Source organism: Montipora foliosa, chromosome 11 (assembly GCF_036669935.1).
Source record: "Montipora foliosa isolate CH-2021 chromosome 11, ASM3666993v2, whole genome shotgun sequence".
Lineage (NCBI taxonomy): Eukaryota > Metazoa > Cnidaria > Anthozoa > Scleractinia > Acroporidae > Montipora > Montipora foliosa.
In genome coordinates this window covers 38,803,113-38,826,045 of record NC_090879.1, presented here as the reverse complement: position 1 = coordinate 38,826,045, position 22,933 = coordinate 38,803,113, and the positions used below count along the sequence as shown (strand labels likewise).

Genomic DNA, 22,933 nt, shown 5'->3' with positions numbered 1-22,933 from the left:
AATTAAATGGAGGTTCCATTGGCCGTTCCGAAATTCAGCAGGGAACTGGGACGAGTTTCAAATTTTAACTTATCGATGAACTGACACCACCACATGAAAGATCATGATGCTTTATGGGTGAACGGAGGCCAAGTTATGAACCTTGAAATACGGTTCAAAATCCATACAAACGTCTCTAATTTTGACAAAGCGTCCCCCAAAACCATATAAACTCTAATTTTTTTAATCAGTTTAGTGACAACTGTAAAATCCCGTCATGTACCTACAATTTGAAAGAAGCTGCGATGAAAATCGCTATGTTTTCCCATTTTAAAGAGTATCACGGAAATCATAAAAATTTTAAGAGTTAATATGGTTTTGGGGGACGCTGTATCAAAATTAGAGACGCCTGTATGGATTTTGAACCATGTTTCAAGGTCCATAACTTGGTCTCTGTTCACCCTAAAAGCACCATACTTGGCCAAATGACCAATCTCAACATGATCTTTTGTGTGGTAGTGTCAGTTTATCGATTAGTTCCCTGCTGAATTTCGGAACGGCCAATTTCACGTGACGTACCCAGCACAGTTGCAATTGCTCCATGCTTTATTAAAAAAAAACGCTTTTAGTGTTCAATAGTGGTATTTCTTTCACCTTGAATAAGTACGTTTGAAAGTGGTAGTGGGGGGAAGGGGGCTAGGTCTTGGTATATGTTCGAGTAGTGCAAGCCAAAACCAACACTGTAAGATAAAGTGGGGGATTAATAGCACCTCCCCCCCCCCCAGCCCCTCCCTCTGCGTGGCCCCTGCTAAGGCTGACTTTAAAAAGTCTCTCAGCAAGGAGATCATTTCTTAATTAAAGGGAACTCCACTTCACAGGAAATAACCTTGACATTCAAATCAGTCTAATTTTATTTTTTAATTTTATTTTTAATTTTTCCAAAGAAAGCGTTTGTATCTGGAAGAAATGAATTTCAGAATCGCCTATTTCTGCTTTCAAATTTCGCGGGCGCCGCCATCTTGAATAATTGTGACGTATAAAGGTGCCCTACGGTTATTAGACAAAAGCTCTTTGTGTCAGAACAATACGGTAAAGGTAACAAGTCGCAATTATTCAAGATGGCGGAGCCCGCGAAATTTGAAAGTGAAAATAAGCGATTTCAAGACTTGGTTTTCCTGAATTCAACGGTTTTCGAGCAAATTTGTTTGGAAACCTTATTTCCCTCAGTTTAACCTTATGCCGCAGTAATAGTGGAGATTCCCTTTAGTAAGGTCAACGACGTGACCATTCTGTTACTGTTAATTTTGTGGTCTCTCAAAGGTGTATTGGATTAGCCAAATAGGCATCAAAAAAATGTCATTCTCGTCTTAATTCCACGAATGTTTTATAAATATAATATCACTGACCTCAGGGGTATTTTTCGATGGCCCCTCGCGCAGAGATTGCTTACCTTTCTTATTTCAGAAACGAAGATTGGCGAACAACGAAATAGCTTTTCATCCATTTCATATATGGGAATCAGTAAAATACTTCTTTGATATTGTGGTAATGTATTTCACACGTTTCGCAATTGCATGTAAGATGTAAATATTCGGACAACATTTTGACTTGGGTATGAGCACGATATAGTATGTGCTTGTTAAATGGTTACTGATACACTAGTAATGACATTTTGTAAGAAAACTCTCATATATTCTTTTGGTTCTTGCAGTTCACAACATCTGAAACAGCATTGAACTTGGCGACTGTGTTGAAAACCGACCCCAGTGGCATTAGACAATGGACGGTCTGTCTGAAAGCGGCGTAAAGGTGAGTTTCAACAAAAGACTCCGGGCTTATGTTTTCCTCGTACTGTCTTGGTTTCAGCTCCCCTCGCGCAGTTACAGATTGAATCTCCTCGGATATTCGACGCCGAACGGACTGTTAAATTGCAAGAATCACTTGGTGATTCTTGCAAACTTATCGCGAGAACTGGGCGTCATATTGTACATGCAGTTGCACGCACGAAATCATTGAATGATTATTCTGTGAAGGAAATCAGGCCATTCATAAGTAATTAACTCAGATATTGTGTTGATAGTTCGATATTTACGTAAGTGACGTTGATTATCCATACAAACTTGAGTGTCGCGAATTTTGCTTGCAACAAATGCATAGCAGGTTAAAGATGTGCGTTCCTTTTGTCAAAGCTAAGACCTTCCTATTTTTTAAAGCAATTTACTTTAAACAATACAGGCATCGAAAGCAAAATGATTTCAAAAACTAATTGAATCAGTAGTGATCAGGTGCTCCATCGACACGATCGAATCCATCGACACTTGTTTGATTGCGCATGCCCAGCTCAACGCCTGACCCTTTCACCTCCTCAGATAGTATGTTTCTTTCGGTTAGCGGTGAGAATAACGAAAATTTGACAGTTGATAAAAGTAGCAGTTGACGGCACTGTAGGGTGATTGAAAAGCTGATGTTTCGAGCATCTGACCCTTCTCTGTAATGAGATTCACGTTAATTTGTGTAGGCGTTACAAAGTGTCCCACTAATCATGACCTCAACCAGAACTCTAACCAAAAAGTATTAATTAATTAAGTATTAATTCTTAGGCTTTACGATACACCTTGTGACACATTGTGACATGTATGCAAAGTACCAAGAATTTCATTTTCCACTTGTATTGGACATGTATGTTTGTTCAAGATTCGTTGAGCTCAACGAGTTTCCTTAGTGCATGAACAGAAAAGACACAGCCTGTCATTTTTTGGTTGGTATGGTTTGCCGGTAGCCGAGGTTAAGATGGCGTGCTACTGGCTTAGCAGCGTCTCTGTTATTCCAATTTGATCCACCTTCGCATACAAAAAGGGAAGGAAAGGAAAGGAACTTTATTTAAGTGTGTAGTCGTTCTAGCGCTGGAGCACTAATTGGGGACACTCTTACCTGAAATCAACAAATTAACGCAAATCAAGTCAAATGTTGATTTTTGAGGAGAAGGGAAACTGGAGTACACGGAGGAAAACCTCTCGGAACAGAATAGAGAACCCGGGTAACAAACACAGCTCAATCAGATGATACTAATAAATGATAAGTGAATCCAGGAGTGTAGCAGCTCTGGTAAGGTATAATTTGATTGGCTCGATACCCAAGCCGAAAACAAAGCAGTAACATAACAGCTCTCATAACTTGATATTGTTTGGTATTGTAAACAGCTTTTATTGTTTACGTCTACGTCATTGTTTCAATTGTTTAGTCTTTTGTTTTTTGGTTTGGGTATCCAGCCAATCACATTATACGTTACAACAGCTGCTACATCACTCTACATGAATTGTGGAAAGTGATTCAGAAATACATGGGATTTGAGATCATCTCAGTAAAGCAGCAACCGTAAGCAGTTGCGAAGAAAGCCTGAAAAAAATCCAGGATTGAGCGGCGGGGGCTCAACTCCACCACTGTGCAGTGATTACGCTGCACTGTTCTACCAACTACAACTTATCAAGCCAACTGGTGACTGGTCACTTGTGACTTCGACTTATATCCCGTAAGAAAATATGAACATTTCAGCATGTTCGTTCACTGACCTATTACTCGAATTCACAAGCATTGACCAGGCTGACTCTCTAACTCAGCCGGTCTCATGCATTTCAGTTGTGTTCAGTTCTCAATTGTGTCCCAAACACCCATCAGCGCAGCAATACTCTGTAAATTTCAACGGTTTCATTGAATCGCGTGGATACGATTTTTAGTTTTACAGAGTTCAAATGGTGCGGTTTAAATTTGACGGTAGAAAATAATATATAGTAAGTCGATAGGGATGTAGAGACCGTGAGTATCACAATAGCACACCAAATGCGTCTTGTTTGAAATAGTTGCTTGCAATATTCAAACAGTTTCACAAATTCATTTCACATAAAGAACATGAAACTTGCTTGAAAATGTTGCATACAAATTTCAAATCAGAATACGGCCCAATAAACTAGCCATACTGCGCGTACTATAAATAACTGAAGAGTTATTTTGAGGTCCAAAGGATTACTATTTTCATCGATTTTCACAATGAATATAGCATTTCATGTTCGAAAGAGACAAAGTGAACTCCTAGCTATAGAGCCAGAATCAGAAGGAAAATGTTGACTTGGTTCAGTGAAAGCTTTCCTCTTCGTTAATGCAGTGAACGTTGGGACACAAAGTGTACGGGAAATATATATGTTTCAAAAAGTAACGTACGAGAAATTCCGGCTTTGAAAGCGAGTGTCTAGAAAACGAAGACCCTGGTCAAACTTTTGGGTAATTGAAAACCGTGTTGTTTCTTATACTCCCCTATGTCTAAAAGTATGTTATTACCATTCTTGAGCCGTTTAGGGTCTTCGTTTTCTAGACACCCCTTTGAAAGCGGCGTTGCGAGTATCCGTTCGAATCCTACCCGGCTCTACCTTTCGCGACCATTCTGGCAATTGAAAAAAAAAAAAACTTACTAAAAATGACCCTGTCAGGCAGCGTATGTGACACCCGGTAATTTTTCTTGCAACTTGTGTCGGTTCGGTATCGGGAGTCCGAGTTTAAAATAGGCTTTAAAGAGGTTAATAAAGAAAGAAAAACGGTGATATGGCTGAGCAGGAACCGGCTGCGTTTCTTGATTTCGCGCCTTCATTTTTTTCGTACCGGACAAAAGAATCAGGAAAATAGAGTGACTCCGTTAATGAATTCCCTTTTCTTCAGCCAATACTGGTTCTTAGTTGTAAATAAAACGCGCTTTATTTTTTTAAGTAACCGTGGAGCAAATGCTTTAGGACTTTGTAGGAAAAGTCGATGAGGTTAATATTTTGATGGAAAGTTCGATTACTTTTTTCATGGACTTTCCAGATACTGTTCATAGGAGAAATGACAAATAAGCTTCTAACTTATTCTTTTTTCTGTTTTTATACATATATTAATATGTGCACGCGTCTATGTGTGCCACTTGTTTAAAATAAAATGAAGTGAGAAATTGTTATTTTTGCCTCAATCTGTTTTCAAACTAACAGCAGCAAGAGCTGTCGTTTTAAGGTCAGCCGTTTTTTTTTCTAAACCGTCGTACCTGCTCTTCAAAACGAAATGACAGGGCGACCTTGTTCTACGCACCGTAAAAAAAACATCTCGTTGTACATGAACAATATATCAAGAACATACATGATTTAGCATTCATGTATAATGCATTCCGTAGATTCCATGACAAAAGAGAACCCGCTGTGCTTGTGGAGAATTGTATCATAACCTTTTGACAGTTTCGTTGTTGCTTCAGACTGCAGGCGAGGCGTTTGCTTGCAGCTAAGTTTCAAAGCTTCTTAAAGTTCTTTGTGTACTTTAACAGCCAGCGGCGACTCATCAAACTCCCCCAGGTAATTTGCATTCAAGAAACGCAGCGTTTTGAAAATTCATCAGTGCGTGTTGTGAGTCAGTGGAGTTGTCAGAGCTTGTCAATAACTGGTCATAGAGCGACGCTGAAAGTTTCCTTGTGCTGGGGTTATCCTGGTTGTTCCGTAGTGTGCGAACGACTTAAACTCTTTCAAACGTGTGGTATGTACCGATTGCTTACTTACATTGTTTGTCGAGGGTAGCTTTTATTTGTTCCCGCAGTGCTGAACATTTGTTCGGCCGACTCAAATGTTCATTTCAAAGTGCCATCTTGTGAGTTGCTTGCAATATGAGATTATCGTTTAATCACATTCTCAGATAGTTTAGTCTGATTTGGTGGCCGTACGCCAATGTATTTTGTCCTTATCTTTGTCAACACTAGTTGGATGTTTGAAATATATCTGCGGAAATCTTTAAACATGCGGTCAGATGTCAATTTTGCTCTCCAATGCACGATCGATGAAGTCTTCATTAGTTTATGTCCATCTATCCTTGTGATACGTGGCCATGTTTCGTAAAATCACGCGTTTGTGGGTTACAACATTTGAAGTTTCAAATCGCCTTTAAAACGTCTAATAATTTCTCTGTTGGAATAAGTCCTTCTTCGTTTGCAAGTCACGTTCACTCGCACCGTAATCTTCATTAATGTCATTAATTAAAACGTGAGATGATCATTCTTCGTTGCTTAACATCTCTCTGTTATAAACTATACAGTTAATTTCCTTTCGCTTAATTAATGAATCAGGCAAACAAGTTGAGTAAACAATGGCGCAGACAAATACTACAGCGGAGATTTATGCTGGCAATCCGATCAGCGTTGTGAAACTGTCGACAACATGGATGTGAAAAAAAGAAAAACTCCCCTTCTTGCAATGTTTTGCAATGGCTGAGTTTTAGGCGAGAGATATCTTTGCGTTGAGTCATCAAGTATTATTATCAGCGTTCTGTTTCATTTGTTCAAAAATTGAGTTTTGTTTGTTCAAAGATTCCGGCACTGTGAGACTGGATTGATCCGGTCTTCCCAACCACAACGTGAAATCGATTTGTTAAACATTAAATTATTTTAGGCCCCGGATTCTAACGATGCTTTCATAGCTCGACAAGACCCTAAAACAAACAATCACATTACACTATGAATTGGCCCCTTCATTTGTCGTTTTACGTTCTACATTTTTTATATTGTGGTTTTTTAGCAGCGAATTAGTGTTAATTCTTTATTTTACCCGAACAAAGAAGTTCAAAACGAATCAAGACAGAACGTCAGAAGCCAGAAAATCTCATCGCGAATGAAGGTCAGGTGGAGGTTACTAACTTAGTGAAGCGATCCTGTAGGAATGCGAATCTTAAGTATTTGCAGCAAATGGTTATAAGGTGTTAACTTGTTTTGTTAAGTTCAAGTGGATTCGACTCCTGTAAATTGAAATGGTCAACAATACGCTTGGCGAGGACCGTCGTGAGCTATTTTTGCTATGGATGTATTTTTGGATATGGCTTCTTTAGTACAAGGATTGCCTTTTGCTCTGTGTGCACTACCAGTTGGCAAAAGCAAACGCCTAATGTATTTCCTATGAGATTTTTTTCGCCTATATCTACAAGTGGAAGAAAGGCAGATCGCCGGAAAAAAACCTTACCAGTCATGGTTTTTATTTTTGCCTCTCAGACCGACTTTCTATGAGTTAATTTCTTGATAATGGAATTTCGCGTAAATTGACCTGCCTTGTGACGTGTTCACGCAAAAACGATAAACACGAAATTGATTCGCCCACTTGTATAATTAAATCTACCGCCCAATGAAAGGTCAATGAGTTACATGTGAAGTCACAGATCACAGTAAATTCACGTTACTTCTGTTATCCAAGCGGCAAGTCATGGAGGGGCGATTTCATGGGAACTTGTGATCAAAGCCCTTGACCACTCCAAGGTCATATTTTATATTTTCTCCACCCAAGATTGTTTGTTTAACTTACAAACCTGGGGCGGTTGGAAAAAACATCGTTTATTATCACAGGCCAATTGCTCAGTGATTCCAAATTTCTTTTCTACGCGTCAAACAGTCATTCATTCATTGTGTTTTCAAATTGGTGACGTTCATCTCAGGGTCTACGAATTATGACCACGACGATGACCTGTTTCAGGTTTAGTTACGCCGGGAACATTGTCTTTCAGACCGAAAGGAGCGGCCTTTGGCATTCAATTTACGAGGGTTGTGTTTATTTCCCTTGCGATCCCTGGAAACTACAATTTCTACGTCATCCATGACTGTTCTCCGGTAGGAAATTTTTGTGGTATTCAACTGTCGAAGGGTTGGGGAAATAGTTTGAAGAGCATGGCCAGAAATGTGCAATATTGGTGCTGGAAAAGAAAAAAAAGGGCCTGGTCAACAGGAAATGTTTGGCATTTAAACAACATCAAACATTGTTTGGTGACCAAACATGCTGATGTTGAAGTGAGTGGCCAAACGGTTAAAAACATGTTTGATGTAACTCAGGTCAAAATCATCAAGCACATAACTATGGCTGACGGTCACAAATACGTTAAAAAACACGTGGATACAAGCGGCTGAGCATGCGTGGAACGCATGCGCGAGCCAAACATGTTTGATACAGCTGGCCAAACGAACAAAACACGAGTACAAAACAAATTTTTTAAGTTGTTTGATCGAATGTTTGATGGCCTTCAAATTTTATCAAACACGATCAAACAGCACCAAACAAGGTGGCCAAACGGTAAAATGTTTAGTAAAAACAAATCGTCACCTGCAAAATCTACAAAAGTAGATAGGTTTTCACTTGCAGTGCAATTTCTCATTATAACTTGACCCACACAGCTGATTTTCATATGAAACACAGGGAGACCATTTTAAGTTTATTTGTTGTGACAACCAGTCAAAGTCGCATAATAACAGGTAATGCTCTTAGGATCGAGATCATACACTACTACCGATTTGGTAACATTTTTTACATGTCTTATTATTTTGTGACCTCGGTACCAAGGCTTGCAGCCTCGGGCACCGATTTTAAGAACTCGGTAACTGTTTTCCCTTCAGGAACCAAGGGAAATAGCATATATAGTAGGTGAAATTTCAACTTGTCAAGGCGCTTTAAAATAAAGTTAGAGGTCTAAGGGTGAACACAGCGAATAAAGATAGCTAGGTTAGTATGATTGTCGAAGAAACCTGTGATCTATACCTGACGTTATTAAAGCTTGTGGTCAGAAGCTCAAACTTGCTTTCTTTTTCTAGGAAAATCCTCCCCGAAAATCAGGTGTTGGAGCCGCAATTCGCTTCGTGAAAGAAAGGAGGTGCAAGGAAAAAGTGGTGAATGGTCCTCAGGAATCCTCGGAAGAGGAGGTTGGTGTCGAGCTAGAAGAAACGCCCAACCAAACAAAGAAACGATCTTCATCTTGGAGATTTGCCGCCATGTTTACGAAGTCACAGGTCAACCTTAAACCAGACAAAGGTACGCTACCTTTACTGATTAATAAGCAGTTTAATTTACCATCATTGTAATGCAGGATCGATGCAACATTGTGCAATCGGCTGGTCCACAGCAATGGAGGTTCTGCGTGTTTCGTTCCTGTGTTTGCAGAGACGTGTTGTGTCAGACGGGGACTACGGTTTAAAATTCAAAAAAAGTCTTACCATTCGGAACCCACGACTACGCGCACGGTAGCTTGATCATCTACCTATTTATTCAACCGTTTTACCTTCCTCCAATGTACGATCCATTCGCGATCCAAAACCTACCCCCCTCCCCTCACTGCTGTGGATGAGATACGTCAGAATACGACTGGTAGAAATCTTTTTTCAAAGGCTCCGACAAAATATGAAAGCGGTAGGAAAGGTTTTTCAAAGAGGTCCGTCAAAAGAATCCCTGACATAGGAATCTTTCCCACCCATTAAAATGTTCGAGCTTGTACGTTGTTCAATCCACATTCCATGTCCGATGATTGAATTTTTTGTTCCAATGTTCGACTGCTATAAAGTTGGTTAGTACTCGCATGTTAATGGTTAGAGTAAGTAAATGGGCTAATATACTGAATTCACGTATCAATCAGGCTGGGAGACCATTTAACTGGTTAACACGAAATGGCAAAATTGGAAAATGTGCTAAATCTATTGCGCTGTCGAATGCAGTGTTCTATTTCTCAACGCTCATGTTGTTTTGGAGTCTGGTTGTTCACCATGGCCTACGCAGTCAATTCGTAGCAATTACGCAACTTTCTGCAAATGCGCGAATGCAAGTTGCGATTGGTGATGGTTTTGCTTCTTCAGTGGTGGAAAAAAGTAGAAGCGCGGGATTTTTCAGCCAATCACTCACTTCCTATCGCGAATGAAACTGCTGTCAGATCAGATTTAAACTTTTGGCTAACTTAAGTCTGATAAGAATGACTGTCTTTCCGTTTACCCTTGCAGCGACTTTGAAGCCATCGGTTTTTCCAAACAATGGTAACATCCTAAAGAAGAAAGCACGAAGTACCATCTTATCTGTGTTATCAAGACGCCAGTCACAGGAGAAGCTTTTTCTTGATGAAAAACCTGCTGGAAATCAACACAGCTCTCTCAGTTCATCAGACCCGGGCTCGCAGGAGACAAAATTGGCTTCCCAGGCAGTGATAGTCGATCTAAATGCATCGAAACCCAATCCCCAGAGGCCGAGTTCTGTCGCCGTAAGAAGACAAAGTCTCCAATTGGCACCGTCCAAAGAGGTGAGGACTTCATCCGACTCCACTAATAAAGTTTCTCAAGTTGATCCGGCAATTGGACAAGAAAAATGCAATTCCTCGCGCACGGTGGTTGATTCAAGTAATGTAACTCAGACTGGGCTTGACAGTTTAGATAACAACGGAAATATCGGCAAACTGGGATCGAGATGGCCGCCACCGCGCAACCCTGACATCAAAGGTGAATCCCTTGGTTTGCGCAGAGCTTCAGCACCAAAACACTTGTTTTTTCCACCAGAGGTGGAAGTTACTAAGCCAGAATCTGATGTGATGGTTGTGTCCATGTCGCCCTCGTACACCAGTGTAAAGGACATTACTCAAGATACTCCTAGCAGTCCAAGATTTGAGTCGGACTCAGTCAAGGTGTCCATACCTTTCCAGGTTCAAGGTCAGAGCCAACAACCCGAGAAAGCCGATCACGGTACAGACCCGTGGTCATCGTCTGTCTCCGTTTGTGTGCCATTTCAAGTCGACGAGAATGGTGCTAGTGTGACTCTGTTATCCTCTGCTGCACCTGCACTTGCTGCTGTGGGCAGCAGTAGTGCGGTTAACTCATTGCGTTCGGCAGGAAAAGATAAAATTGATGGAGCTGTTACTAAAGCAACCACCCACTCCTCTCCGCAACCCTCTCCACAACCAAGCAGACGAAAAATCCACAAAGGTAAGAGTGTCCACCAAATTTAGCCAGAAATAAAGCTCTCATTTCAGTGGATGTTTGTGGAAAGTCAAGTTTTCCAAAAAGAATTTCATTACCCAAGTTGCAGTTCAATTAATGTTGAATTGTTGTACCTTTTGTTATTAGCATTCTCTGACTAACCATTGCTGTCCAAAGTTACAGACGGAAATTTTGTTTATTATCATGTAATGATTTACCATAGACTTGAGAAAAGAGGTTTGATGACTGATAATTGTAAATTGGAGCGAGGGTACAAGTACAAGTTTTCCGTATCGGAGTATGTGCACTTGAAAAAAAAAGACCCGACAATCAAATGCGTATGCTCTGATATGAAACTCGTACTGTCGAACTCAATCTGCAGTATAAAGGCCACTAATATTTAACGTCAACTACTCAAGTAATCCACCTGTTGTTAATACGGCCACCATTTAAACCTCTTTTGCCGAACTGCGATTGATGAAAGCCTTCGTAGAGCACCGCAAATTCCTGCGGGTGTTGCCACTGGGCCTTTCCATTTCTTTTTTCTTAGAGTTGGCTAAGAAAGGTCGACAATTTGATAAAACTTTAGGGCGCTAATAGGTCTTGATAAAAAAATTGATTTAGTAGAAAGTAAAGGGAATCAGTTCCGACATTTAAGCGGCACTTGTATCATCTGATTTCTTTCAGTTTTGTCCCTTTCTCGTATGCTTCCAACTTCTTTTGTTTTATTCAGCCGTCCCTTATAAGTGTTGATTCTCGTAAGCGATCAGTTTTAGAGAAAACCAGTTTTGTTTTCAGATTTTCGAGGTGGTCACGTACAAGAGCTTTGACTTTGAAATCCTTTGACACGGGTAACGGCTCAAGCTTACAATATCACAATTGGATGTACAATGGTTATGAAATGTAAAAGTATGTGTATTATTTCCCACTATATTGTGTACGTCGGTACCTCGTCATCAAGAAACTGGAATATTGAAGTAGTTGTTGGTGTTTTTCTTTTGTATAAAATGCAGTTAATGAGCCTTAAAAGAGATGCACCAGTTTTCCGGCTCCTCGAGGAACTTTCGAGAATTTATGATCAGTCTCATCAATGAGAGTGAACTCTGTAGAACGGTGATCAGTTTCCGCCGGCGCAGGGCGGAGTCGGAGTTTTCCAGCACATGTTAACAACTTGTTATTCGCAAATAAGAAAACACCGTGAAAGGGTCAGGAGGTTTGTCAATATAGAGTTTTATTATCGGGACGGAAGTGAAGAAGAGAACAGTATAGATCACTTTCACAAAAATGGCGACGTTCTTTACATTCTATTGTATTTATGTTAATTAGACCCTCTGCCCTCGTTTTGAAACAAATATTCTTTTGAAATTTGCTCGTCGTAGCGAGGCTAGAAAGGTTTATTATCGTTAAAACAGAAGAATATTTTATCAGTTTGGCCGCCATTATGAACGAGGTCTATTGACCATGGCTGTCTTGATGTGGCAGGCTAAAGGCATAGACGTTTGTGAAATAGTCACTATTGTTTCCCAACCCCGCAAAATAAATGGACGGTTGAGAGCGTGCGGTAGTTTACTAAAAGTAGTTGGCGAGCATGAGTATCATCCCACATTTATTCGTTTCATTAGAGATCTAATTTTTGTTGACGAAGTGTTTTTTAACCATGTTGCTACTTTGTGGTGCATTCGTAAACGTTACGAAAGAGGAAAAATGCCTCGTTCCCGGGATGGAAATGAATATTGATTTTCCTTTCCAACATTCTCCTTTTGTATTCTCCCGGAGCCCCGTTATTGAACTCTTTGCAAAGTATCTTAATTCGATATTTCTTCAAGTTCCCGATGTGTTAATTTAGGTTGTGAAAAGTTTTATCATAGTTGTCCCCATTTGTCAACAATCTGGCGACATTTTTGAGAAACTACAAGGACGTCACCACCGTGACTATTACGTAATTGGTCCAATGAGGAAAAGAATCGTTCTGCCCGTAGTAGTAAATCTCTTTGCCGTACTCTGCATAACAGCAACGTGACAGAATGAACTGACCAAATTATAGAGGTTTTGTCAACCACATGACCATTTACTGTAATTTTGAACCTCTCACTCTTTTTCTAAGAGACTGCCGGAGAGAGATTCCTGAACCAAAACGATTGTACAACGTGAACGAGGTTGAAGAATTGCGAAAATGAAAAGTTATATTTTAATAAGTGACATAAACTTGCTTAGTACGTGCTTTACTGCCTATTTATGGTACGACAAACGCATCACTGATCAACAAAAACCGGAATAACATGACTGTACTGATTGGACTACGGTACGAATATGATTACCTCGTATTGCGCAAGAACACTACAAAACATTCCCTAGAAGTAAAACACAACCCCATGTGCGTGCACGAATTAAGCATTCATTTCTCTGTTTTGGTGTCGTGCGAATTAAACGGCTCCACATCTTAATATAATGTAACATTCTTTTAACAAATTTTTTTTTCTAAAAACGTGAAATGTGTCTCGAATGTTCAATATCTTTGTTTCAGTCAATGAATAAATGAGCCGGAGAGTGACCGCAAGATATTTGCATAGAGATTAGTTTTAATCATGCGAAGCCGTTATGCATTTACAAGTTAATCTTTTAAATTAACAAATCGTCCTAAATTCCGCAAATTTACAAATAAGGAGAGGATAAGCATCGCGTGACACATTGGATTAATGCGAGTGCAATTTACGTGGTACAAATTCCAAAGTAATATCTGTTTATAGAAACGCATATAGACGGAAGAGATAATTTCGATTTTTTTCCTCGAAACGCAACAGAAAAGCGATTTAAAGATTTAAAATCTCCACGACGACTTTTCTTTTAACAGAAGGTCAATTCAAGGACAAGAGGGCGACAAAAGAATCACCAAAGAGCATGGGAAAGGAGGCCAGCAAGCACAAGGCGATGGAGAAAGCAGTGTCCTCTGCGGCTTTAAAAGCCCCAACAGGAGGTAAACATTGTGATCAAGCGCCACTAGGTTGACTGAGTCTGCACGCACACAAATATTTATTCGGGAACGTCTCTCGTGTTAAATGTTTGTGTTTCATGAATTGTTCATTGACACCTTAAAGGGCCAGTTGACAGTACCTTATTATGAGAAATAGGCCCCTAAATACAACCACGTCAATAGCACATACGGAATTTCTATATAAGGGTAGTACATTTTCGGTTTTCGTCGGAAAAGGTTTTACCATTTGTTCCTGTTTATGACCAAAAATGATAAAGTTCTTATGCACATACGCATCTCCGCTTGCGTGACATTATAAATAACTTCCACACAAAAGCAAACATTTGATAAATACGCTTTTCAAAGTGAGGTAGATCAGTTGCCGTTCTTTGTTCAGACTGGTAAACTTCAAATTTGTAAATAATGTTCACTAGACGAGGTGAGATTTTCTGTTTTTATTCTGTTGAGCCATGCAATTACGTTAATGTTGTCTGAGATTCCAACCGTGCCTTTCATTGTTGTATCGGTGCGTGTCTTCAGTGCTTTCTTCTGATTTTATGTTTCATGGTTTACCTCTCTGGCACCTCTGAAATCTCTCATTTACGAAGAAAATCGAAATTATTCTCCTAAAATAACGTTTTCTGATACTTTTCATTACCGTCCCCCGCAAGAGCTGGTACAAGAGTTCACAGTTACTGACTTTTTTATCTGTGTTTATTATTGCTTATCATTGGGCCAATATCTTGGCTCTGTTCATTGTCTGTCTAATGCTTTCTCTAGTTTTTGGGCTATATTTCATGTCCGAGTTATCCATTTGCTATATTTGAATTTTAGTTGTCGTATTTTATTTCGGTTTCCTTGCAGACGAGCGAAAGTTTCTTAGTCTGGCGTCAACACAGTTCACGCCCCAGCGAAAATTTTCGTCATTTCCTTTCTTCTTTAATAGCACAATGGCTCGAGAGATCATTTTAAAAAATTTGACAATATGACCATTGGTGCTGAAATTCCAAAGAAAAACTAGAATAAATGTCCCGGACAAAGGATTGGGGATTAGGATTGCTAAGATGAGGAACTCGATCTTCTGGATGTAAAAATAAAAAAGAAAACGTTACATTGTTTTCTTTAGAATCTGATTTGGCGGAATGATAGATGAAAACCGTAATATGATATGATTCATGCAAGTTGTGTCTGCAGGTCATCATCATGTCTAGCTTGAGTCTGGCCTCAAACATCTTTGGGTAAAAGTTTATTTTCTTTCTCCAAAGGCAAACCAAGATCAAGATCCTTCAATGTCGGGGACAAAGTTAAACTAACTCCGAGTCCCAGTGGAACGCCGTCCTCGGAAACTCCAAAATCAAGTCCCAGTAATTCTCCAAAACCCCAGAGACGCAACGCCATGTCCAAAGACATGAACAAGAAGAGACCAAGTGAGATAAAGAAACAAGATGCTCACAGCAGACCCCATTCAGACCCTCTCATTGCCGAAAAGTAAATCATTTTTCTTTGTCCTGTCTCCCTTTGGAGGGGTTGTCTCTTTTCGTATTTGGGTTTGTGTAACGAGGGTAGGGAGGGAAGGGATTTGACAGTATCATCAGTGGCTGCCCTTGTATTTAGTGGAAAATTTGGAAATTTATATTGGCTAACATACTTACTATTGCGTGAAAAGCATTTTTTTTGCGTTTACATACGTGGGTGTTGTTCTTAAATCAATAAACCATGGACTGTTACGTAATGAAAGATAGACTGTTAGTGGGTCTTTGCCAAAGGAAATAGACCTCTTCAACTCGTTTTCTCTTGACTCATAGATTGATCGAACCCCGGACGGGGGAGGGGGGCGGGGCACTTTAGGAATTTCTGGGTGGGGATGTGCCCTGCCAGGACCCTGGAACCCTTAGCCTATACCAGGGCTAGTTCAACTGAATTTTGCTACCCTATACTAGAGTAAACTCCCACCGATTTCCGTGTAAATTCCGATTCTGGGGGATCGAACTCAGTGCTGCATTGTTCATTAACATTTTGGAAAATTCCTGAAAACTTTAAATTCAATGCTGACGTCTTTTTTTGGATTTTGCAGGATAAATAACAAGAAGAAATCTAAAGGCGACCCAGCCGTCACTGATACTGCTACAACGGGCCCACGTATGTTCGTTTTATTTGCTTTTATTTGCTTAAGAAGCAAGCCGGCAAGGATGCAATGATCGATCACTGAATCAATAAAACACTTAAATGAAGCGCTTGAATTACACTTCTAGCTATTTGCATCCTTTCACAACACATCATAACAATAGTTTATTTTGACATAGTTTAGTATAATATTAAACATTAGGTGATTAATAAAATTATTTGCGCTGATTGGTTGCACTTGAGGTGATTATTACGCGATAATCACCTAAGCTGTTGACAGACCAGTAAATTAACTGTTTTTAAGAAAATGCGTGTTTTCAAATAATCACTTATGTAAAATGGACTAAAACAATTATTCACCTCAGGCTTGGTGAATATCGTTTTTATTCACCGTTCACTGATATTCACCTCGCCTTCGTTGAATAATTGTTAAATATTGACTACTTGTAGTTTTCCTCTTGTAAAATTCGTGCGAATGCGCCGACAAGAGAGCATGAGTCATTGGGAAGAAGTTTCTGCACTCTTGTCCTCCTCGTATCGCGCTTGCAACACAACATGGTTGCTGGAAAGATGAATAGCGGTATCTGCTGGGTGAGCACAGTGCAGTAGAGTTCTATTTATTTAGTTTTCGTCACCGAACCGTTGAACAGAGATTTATCCGATGGGTATCACTGTCCAGCTTGAAAAACCGAGCTCATCAACCCTTTATTAGAAAAAATGCAGACAGCAGGCGCTGTGTTAAACATATTTCGAGCTGCTTTGTTCGCCTCAAGTTTTAAGAAAACGTCAGCCATCAGTTTGCAAGCAAACAGGAGCTGAGATAATATGTCTGGCGTGAGTGCAAAAACAACCGAAGAATAACTATAGGGGCTAGCCATTCAAACCTGAAGAACTTGTAGCCAGTGAAATGCCGAACGCATAAACGTAACTAAATTCGCAGCTTTCTTGCAGGCTATGCGGCTCGCACCCCCAGGCCGGCTTAAAATGAAATGAAATACATATTCTTTGCTTTGTTGTTCGCTTTTCGCTGGCTATAAGATGTTTGGTCATTAAGAGAAGTCGTTGATGTTATCTTATAGTAACAGGAATGTGGATTCCTGTTTGTAGGACTCCTCTTTTTCCGAACATTCTTAAGTCATTATCATCAAGGTGATTCCTCAGTATTGCAGTGCGCTTCCTGTACGGCGCATATGGTGTGTCAATATTTATAAATCAGATCAAATTTGCAACATTATAAATATGGCGTAAGTCGATCATACACTCATACACGCTGAAACAGTTCTCAAAACACGTGAGAGAAGTTGTGAATGACCCATAATTCTTTGCGAATAAGCGCGCGCATTCCGAGAACATAGCGAATTTTGTTGTTTCGATCCGCGATAATCGAGATGGACAGGTACGATGGTGTTTTACCCTTAAACGAGCACGGTGACCAATATTTTTTATTGCATAATTTTGGTGTAAAAATTATCCCTTTTAAATCCAAAAACGTACGCAAAGCCCCTTACCCAGAGATGTAAATTGTGATGTTGAAAACAACGACTCAAGAAACGTTTTGAGGCGACGTCGTTTAAGTTGAGTGATTTTTCCATAAAGTATATAAGACAGTGTTCCATATGCTCTAGACTTTCTACCTATCAGGTATTTTTTTAAGTGTTACTTTAAAAACCCTCTCGTTTAGCTACCGCAAAATGGACCGTGAGCCGATGAAATAACGTGCGTGTTTAGTATCAGTACAGGCATCAATGGGATAAGATTGGCCCATTATATCTCTCAAGCAAGCACGGTGACTTGTCTTTTTATTGTAGTTCTTCAAACAGGGATTAGTAGGGAACATTCAGGGAAAGTTTCCAGAAAATCGTTCGACAACTTTTTTTCCTGAGGAATCACCTTAAATTACGTATAACTTCTGTCCACCTGCCATTCCGGCCGACAATTTTTTCTCACATACCTTGCTTGGTGTTTGTGACTGTAATGATATTTTTGTCTCCGATAGGGAAAACAAGTTCTGATTCTTTGCAATCACTGACGAATAAAGTCAAAGATCTTGAGATTGAAAATAAAACACTTAAAGACAAATTTCAACCAATGGAGCAGAGGCTTGCAGTCGTGACACTTCTAGAAAAAGAAAAACTTCATCTACAAAAGCAATACAACGAAATATTGCAAGAAAATGAAAAACGAAAAAGTGAGGTGGAACTTCTTAATGTGTCCGCGCAGAAGGAAAAAGAAAAAAGAGAAGAACTAGAAGCGAGACACGATAAACTGGCCACAGATTTGGAGAAGACGAATGAAGAGATTAAAGAACTTAAACATCAAACCCGGAGGCTCGAAGAAATAAAATCATCATTGGAACGAGAAAACGACAAAAAGGTCGACACTATTACCAAGTATTGTGATAATATCGCCAATTTGAAAAGCTCCAACACAGTTTTGGTTCAGCAGAAAGATGAAGCAAGGAACAAGATTTCAGTCTTACTTCAAGGGTTGCAGTCCTTGAGAGACTGTGTTACAAAGTTAAAGGAAGAAAGCAGAGACTTACAGTCGCAAGTAATTGACAAAGGTGCTGATTTTGCTCGAACAATGAAGACTTGTGTCGGTGGTTTAGAAAAAGTTGTGTTTTGTCTACAAAAAGAGAAGCGTGTAACGCTCGAGGAGGAAGTACAAGTAGGCACTGATATCGCAGGCAAGCTTGACAAAGATACACAATGTAGTGACTTGCAGTCAGTTGAATTGATCTTAGGGCAGCTTGAAGGAAACGAGAAAATGTTTGAGCATGTGAAAAAAATAATGAATGAACTGGAAAGTAGATATGCAACAAATAAGGAAAGAGAGGAGAATTTAGAAAGAGAATTGCCTTTAGCAGCAGATGGAATTAGGGAAGACGGAATTACAGAAAACCAAAATAGTGAATGTGCCACGTGTAAGAATCGTCAGATGGAACTGGCTGCACTAGCAACTGAATTGAATACGGTAAAGAGTTCTTTGCAAACATCAGAATCCGAAAGAACTGAAGCTGTCGAGGAAAGCAAGGAACTGAAACGTGAAGCAAAGTATTTGAAATATGTTCTTTCCTATCGCGAGGACGTTCAGAATCTACAGATGTCCACCCAACAGTCAAAGGAACTAGAAAAAATGAGCTCAAACCTGGAGGAAGCAGAGAAAAAAGTCAACGATTTGGAAGATGAAGTTGGGAGACTTCAAGAAGAAAAGCAAACTCTGTTGATGAGCATCTTAAACCTTTACTCTGGACAAGAAATCGAAGATGTCAAAGAAGAGGACGAGGAAGAGGCAGGAGACGAAATGAAGAGCGAGGATAAAGATGAAAATAGGGAAGGTAATGGAGAAATGTTTGCGAGGTCGTCATCGATCGGTGGAAGAAGTCCTCGGACTCCCGAAGCTGTAGCACGAAGGGAAGAATTGAAGTTCCGATTTCGATTGTCTTTATCCGAGTCGGAATACAGCTACACTTCCGACCGAACAGAGGGCGAGGGTGAGAGTGACGACGAAGACAACAACTCACCTACGGCTGTCAATTTGCAGGCAGTCAAAACTGAAAACAAGCAGCTTAAATCGAATTTGTATGAAGCCAACGAAGAGAAAGAAGAGTTGTTATCGAATCTTGATAAGCTATGCGAGGAGTATGACTTGCTTAAGGCGAGCCATGATCAACTCGCGGAAGAACATAGTCTGGTTGTAGACAGAGCTAAGAAGGACAAAATAGCGTATCAAACACGGCTCGAACAGATTGAGATTCAAAGAGAAAATATGCACGATACTTTGAGGCAAGTTCAAGATGAAAAACTAGCGCTTTTGAAATGCCTTGAAATGAAGAACTTTGAGGCACAGCCGCTCCCGTCGCCTGTACCAGGCCTCGATTTCGACAAAATTATTGCTCGTGCTCACGCACTCACTCAAGAAGAGTCAAATGAACCAACTTCGCTTCAGAACCTGGACCTGGAAAAGATAATTGCGCATGCACAGTCGTTTACACAAGAAGAAAACAAGTCTGGTGGCCCAAGTTTAATGCCTAACGCTGAAATGGACGAAATAATCGCCCGTGCGCAGTCATTTGCGCGAAAAGAAAACAACTCCAACGAACCAGGCGCGGTTCCTAATCGAGAAATGGACAGGATCATTTCGCGTGCGCATTCGTTTACCCGAGAAGAAAACAAGTCAAGCGAACCAACTTCAAATGAGGAAGAGTCTGACGCGTCTTTGTTTTCTGAGACGGAGGATGATACAAGCGACCAAAGCTATAACAAGCGTATTGCTCAGAGGACGCCTGACCAATATGTGGCTTCCAATGGGCAAATGACACGCAGCACTCCCGAGGATAGTGATTTGGCTGGCATAGTGGCTTCCATTGAAAATGATTTGAGTAAACTCAAAGAGAGGCTTCATAAAAGAGACACATCAGGTGAGATAATGCAAGACAACATTGAATTCACAAATGCAACTATATGATGGTAAGTGGTTAAATGCGGCTCTCCGGGGCATGTGACCAGTTATCATCACATTATTGCATTTACACAATTGAAGCTCATGACATTCTCGAACCCGGAGACGACTAGTGGGACACTTCGTTGGAGAATATCCTAGATAATCTCCGCAGGAGTTCTAATAGCTCAATGAGTAACTTTAACTTTATTCATTTATATTGCGCAAGTATCAACTTAAAGTTTTCAAATGCGCATTGAGTAGAGCATCCGACGTGCGGTGTTACGGAGGTCGTAGCCGGGTTCGAATCCTACCTAAGACTCTGATTTTTTTCAATTGTCCTTTGTCCCGTCGCCAAGCAAATAGTATGGGCACATTACATCTTTAAAGAACCTCCACTAAAGCAAGAAAATAACTTTAAAGCATAGAACATAATGTTTACAATTAAAATTGTTCGAACATTTTTCCAATGGCGAGCAAAGTTGATTGCGAAGATTACTTTGTTGGATTTGTAATTATTCATTCGTCGGAGTGAAGGTTCCCTTAAACATCTCTAGTGTAGGCGCATGACATTGTACAGATCAGCGGGAGACATTGTCCATTCAGGACCTCGATAAATGACATAGCCTCCTTAGGAGTTGTAGCAGCTCAATGTGTAGAGCATCCAAGCGGTGTAATAGAAGTTGTAGGTTACGATTCCTGCCGCCTAGTATTTTAATTTTGGAGTTGTCCTTTCGCCAGTCGTCAAGCAACTGCTTCTAACATTTCTGTTCTGTGACGGATGAAACTGCGTAAATTAAACGTATGATCATACCAACTGCCAAGGTTTACAGAATCAACTCAATTTCGAATATATAAATTTGAACGAAGTTCTCCATTTTTCAAGGAAATCAGATATTAGTTCAACAATCCATGTTTCGATTGCTATTTCTCCTTTGGTCACTTCCCGAAGACACTTATTTTCTATTTAAATAATTTTCAATTTTATCTTCTTCTGTGCGATTTTTGCGAAGACGCCTAAACTTGACTAGGCACCTGCAGGCCAAATAAGCAAGGATTCAAAGTCTCCTGGTCCCATCTAATTTTTTACATTTATTTTGTTTGATTCGTAGGTGATGACTCAGAATCCAGACCCAGTAAACCTCCACCAGGTGCACGTATTCTCAAACGACAGGCATCCGTTGTAAAGTCGAACCTTGATCGAGTCTGCAGAGAGAAACTGCATCTACAGAATGAAGTGGAGTCACTGAGACGATACTTACTCAAACGAAGGGATTCAGCAATGGATCTCAGGAGAAAGCGTTCACGGGGAAGTTTACGAAAAGACACTGCTTCAGAATTAGAAAATCATTTAGAAGGAATCAAAACGCTGCAAGCCTTGCTTGGAAAATCCGACGAACAGCTCCGACAGACAAACGAAATTATTTCCCGACTCGAGGCAGTCAACAATGAAACCGAAGAAAAGCTTCGAGAGTCCGAACTTTTAAAGGATGATCTTCGCCGTGCCGTTCAAATAGCAAATAATTTTGCAATGGAAGAACAACACAAAGCAGAGCAGCTTGAGCTACGAAATCACGCTTTACTCAAACAAATTGGAGTTTTAAAGTCTGGAGCTGCCTCGCCCAGTACAAACGACACAAGTGACGGATTAGAAGAGTTGACAACTTTAAGAGTCAAGCCCGCTTTCAAACTGAGAGAAACTAAAACTTATAATCGTAACATCAGTGAAGACGACTATGACGACAACGAAAGTACCTTTACAACGGAAGGTGAATCAGACTTTTATTCATCTCGCCGTTCCAGTATCAACAGTGAATCTGATTTTGCTAGAAGTCCACGAGACAATGCAGATACCTTAGATTCTACTGCAACATCTCTTAACGGAGCTGAATTAAACGAGACACAAGAGACAGAGACTGAATGTACGAGTCATGAAAGCTCCACAGTTGATACGTCTGATGATGCTGACGACGACAAGGAATAAAATACTCCGTTAAAACTTAAATGTTAGTGAAAGATACACACGAAACGACCAGCACGAAGCAGGTGCTCCATGTTTCAAGAGATTAACGTCAAACTTTGTATAGCCGCGATTTAAGATTTTTGGATCGAAAAGTGATACATTTCGTCCGAGCCTTCAAATCAAGTTGAAAAGTCTGTTTAGTGTGTCGATGATAAAAAACTGTGAGGTGAACCAGGGAATGTGTGCAGTTAATATGAATATTAGAAACAGCAAACCGCGGTTGCTGTTTGTCATGAAACCACAACAATTCTTTTATTCATAAAACCACAACAATTCTTTTATATTCCCGCGTACTTGTTTCTTTTAGTATAATAGCTCAAACTGTCGCAAACAGACAAGAGAAATGAGCTGAAATTTAAAAAAAGTTTCAATGATTTCGAGCAGAACAGCCCGACGTTTGTTGTGTGCAAATACGCGAAGCTCAATCTTTCGAGAAGCATTCTATTAATTCTCTACTTGCACAAGTCCCATAATACACCTCTTTTACCCCCCCTCCCCCCCCCAAAAAAAAAAATTGCATAGGCATTTGTTTCGATTTCTCTTGGGACATCTTCATGTCTCAGGAGAAGTTGCAAACAATGATTATGCAAAATTTTGGATGGTAAAAGAGGTGTGTTATGGGACTTATGCAAGTAGA

At 40.1% G+C, this 22,933-nt stretch overlaps 1 protein-coding gene across 2 annotated transcripts; it reads left to right on the top strand.

Moving 5' to 3' along the window:
* Positions 1 to 1,379: 1,379 nt before the first annotated feature.
* Positions 1,380 to 22,678, top strand: LOC137977578 (myosin heavy chain, cardiac muscle isoform-like). Of its 2 annotated transcripts, XM_068824837.1 has the most exons (9): positions 1,380 to 1,524; positions 1,691 to 1,788; positions 8,603 to 8,819; positions 9,776 to 10,744; positions 13,590 to 13,712; positions 14,975 to 15,197; positions 15,784 to 15,848; positions 17,830 to 20,253; positions 21,386 to 22,678. In XM_068824837.1, exons 2-9 carry the CDS (start codon positions 1,759 to 1,761, stop codon positions 22,255 to 22,257), a joined length of 4,923 nt encoding a protein of 1,640 aa, XP_068680938.1. In that variant the 5' UTR covers positions 1,380 to 1,524; positions 1,691 to 1,758; the 3' UTR covers positions 22,258 to 22,678. The 2 variants fall into 2 exon arrangements, with proteins under 2 accessions (XP_068680938.1, XP_068680939.1); XM_068824838.1 differs by lacking the exons at positions 1,380 to 1,524; positions 1,691 to 1,788 and adding an exon at positions 5,185 to 5,523.
* The last annotated feature ends 255 nt before the right edge of the window (positions 22,679 to 22,933 follow it).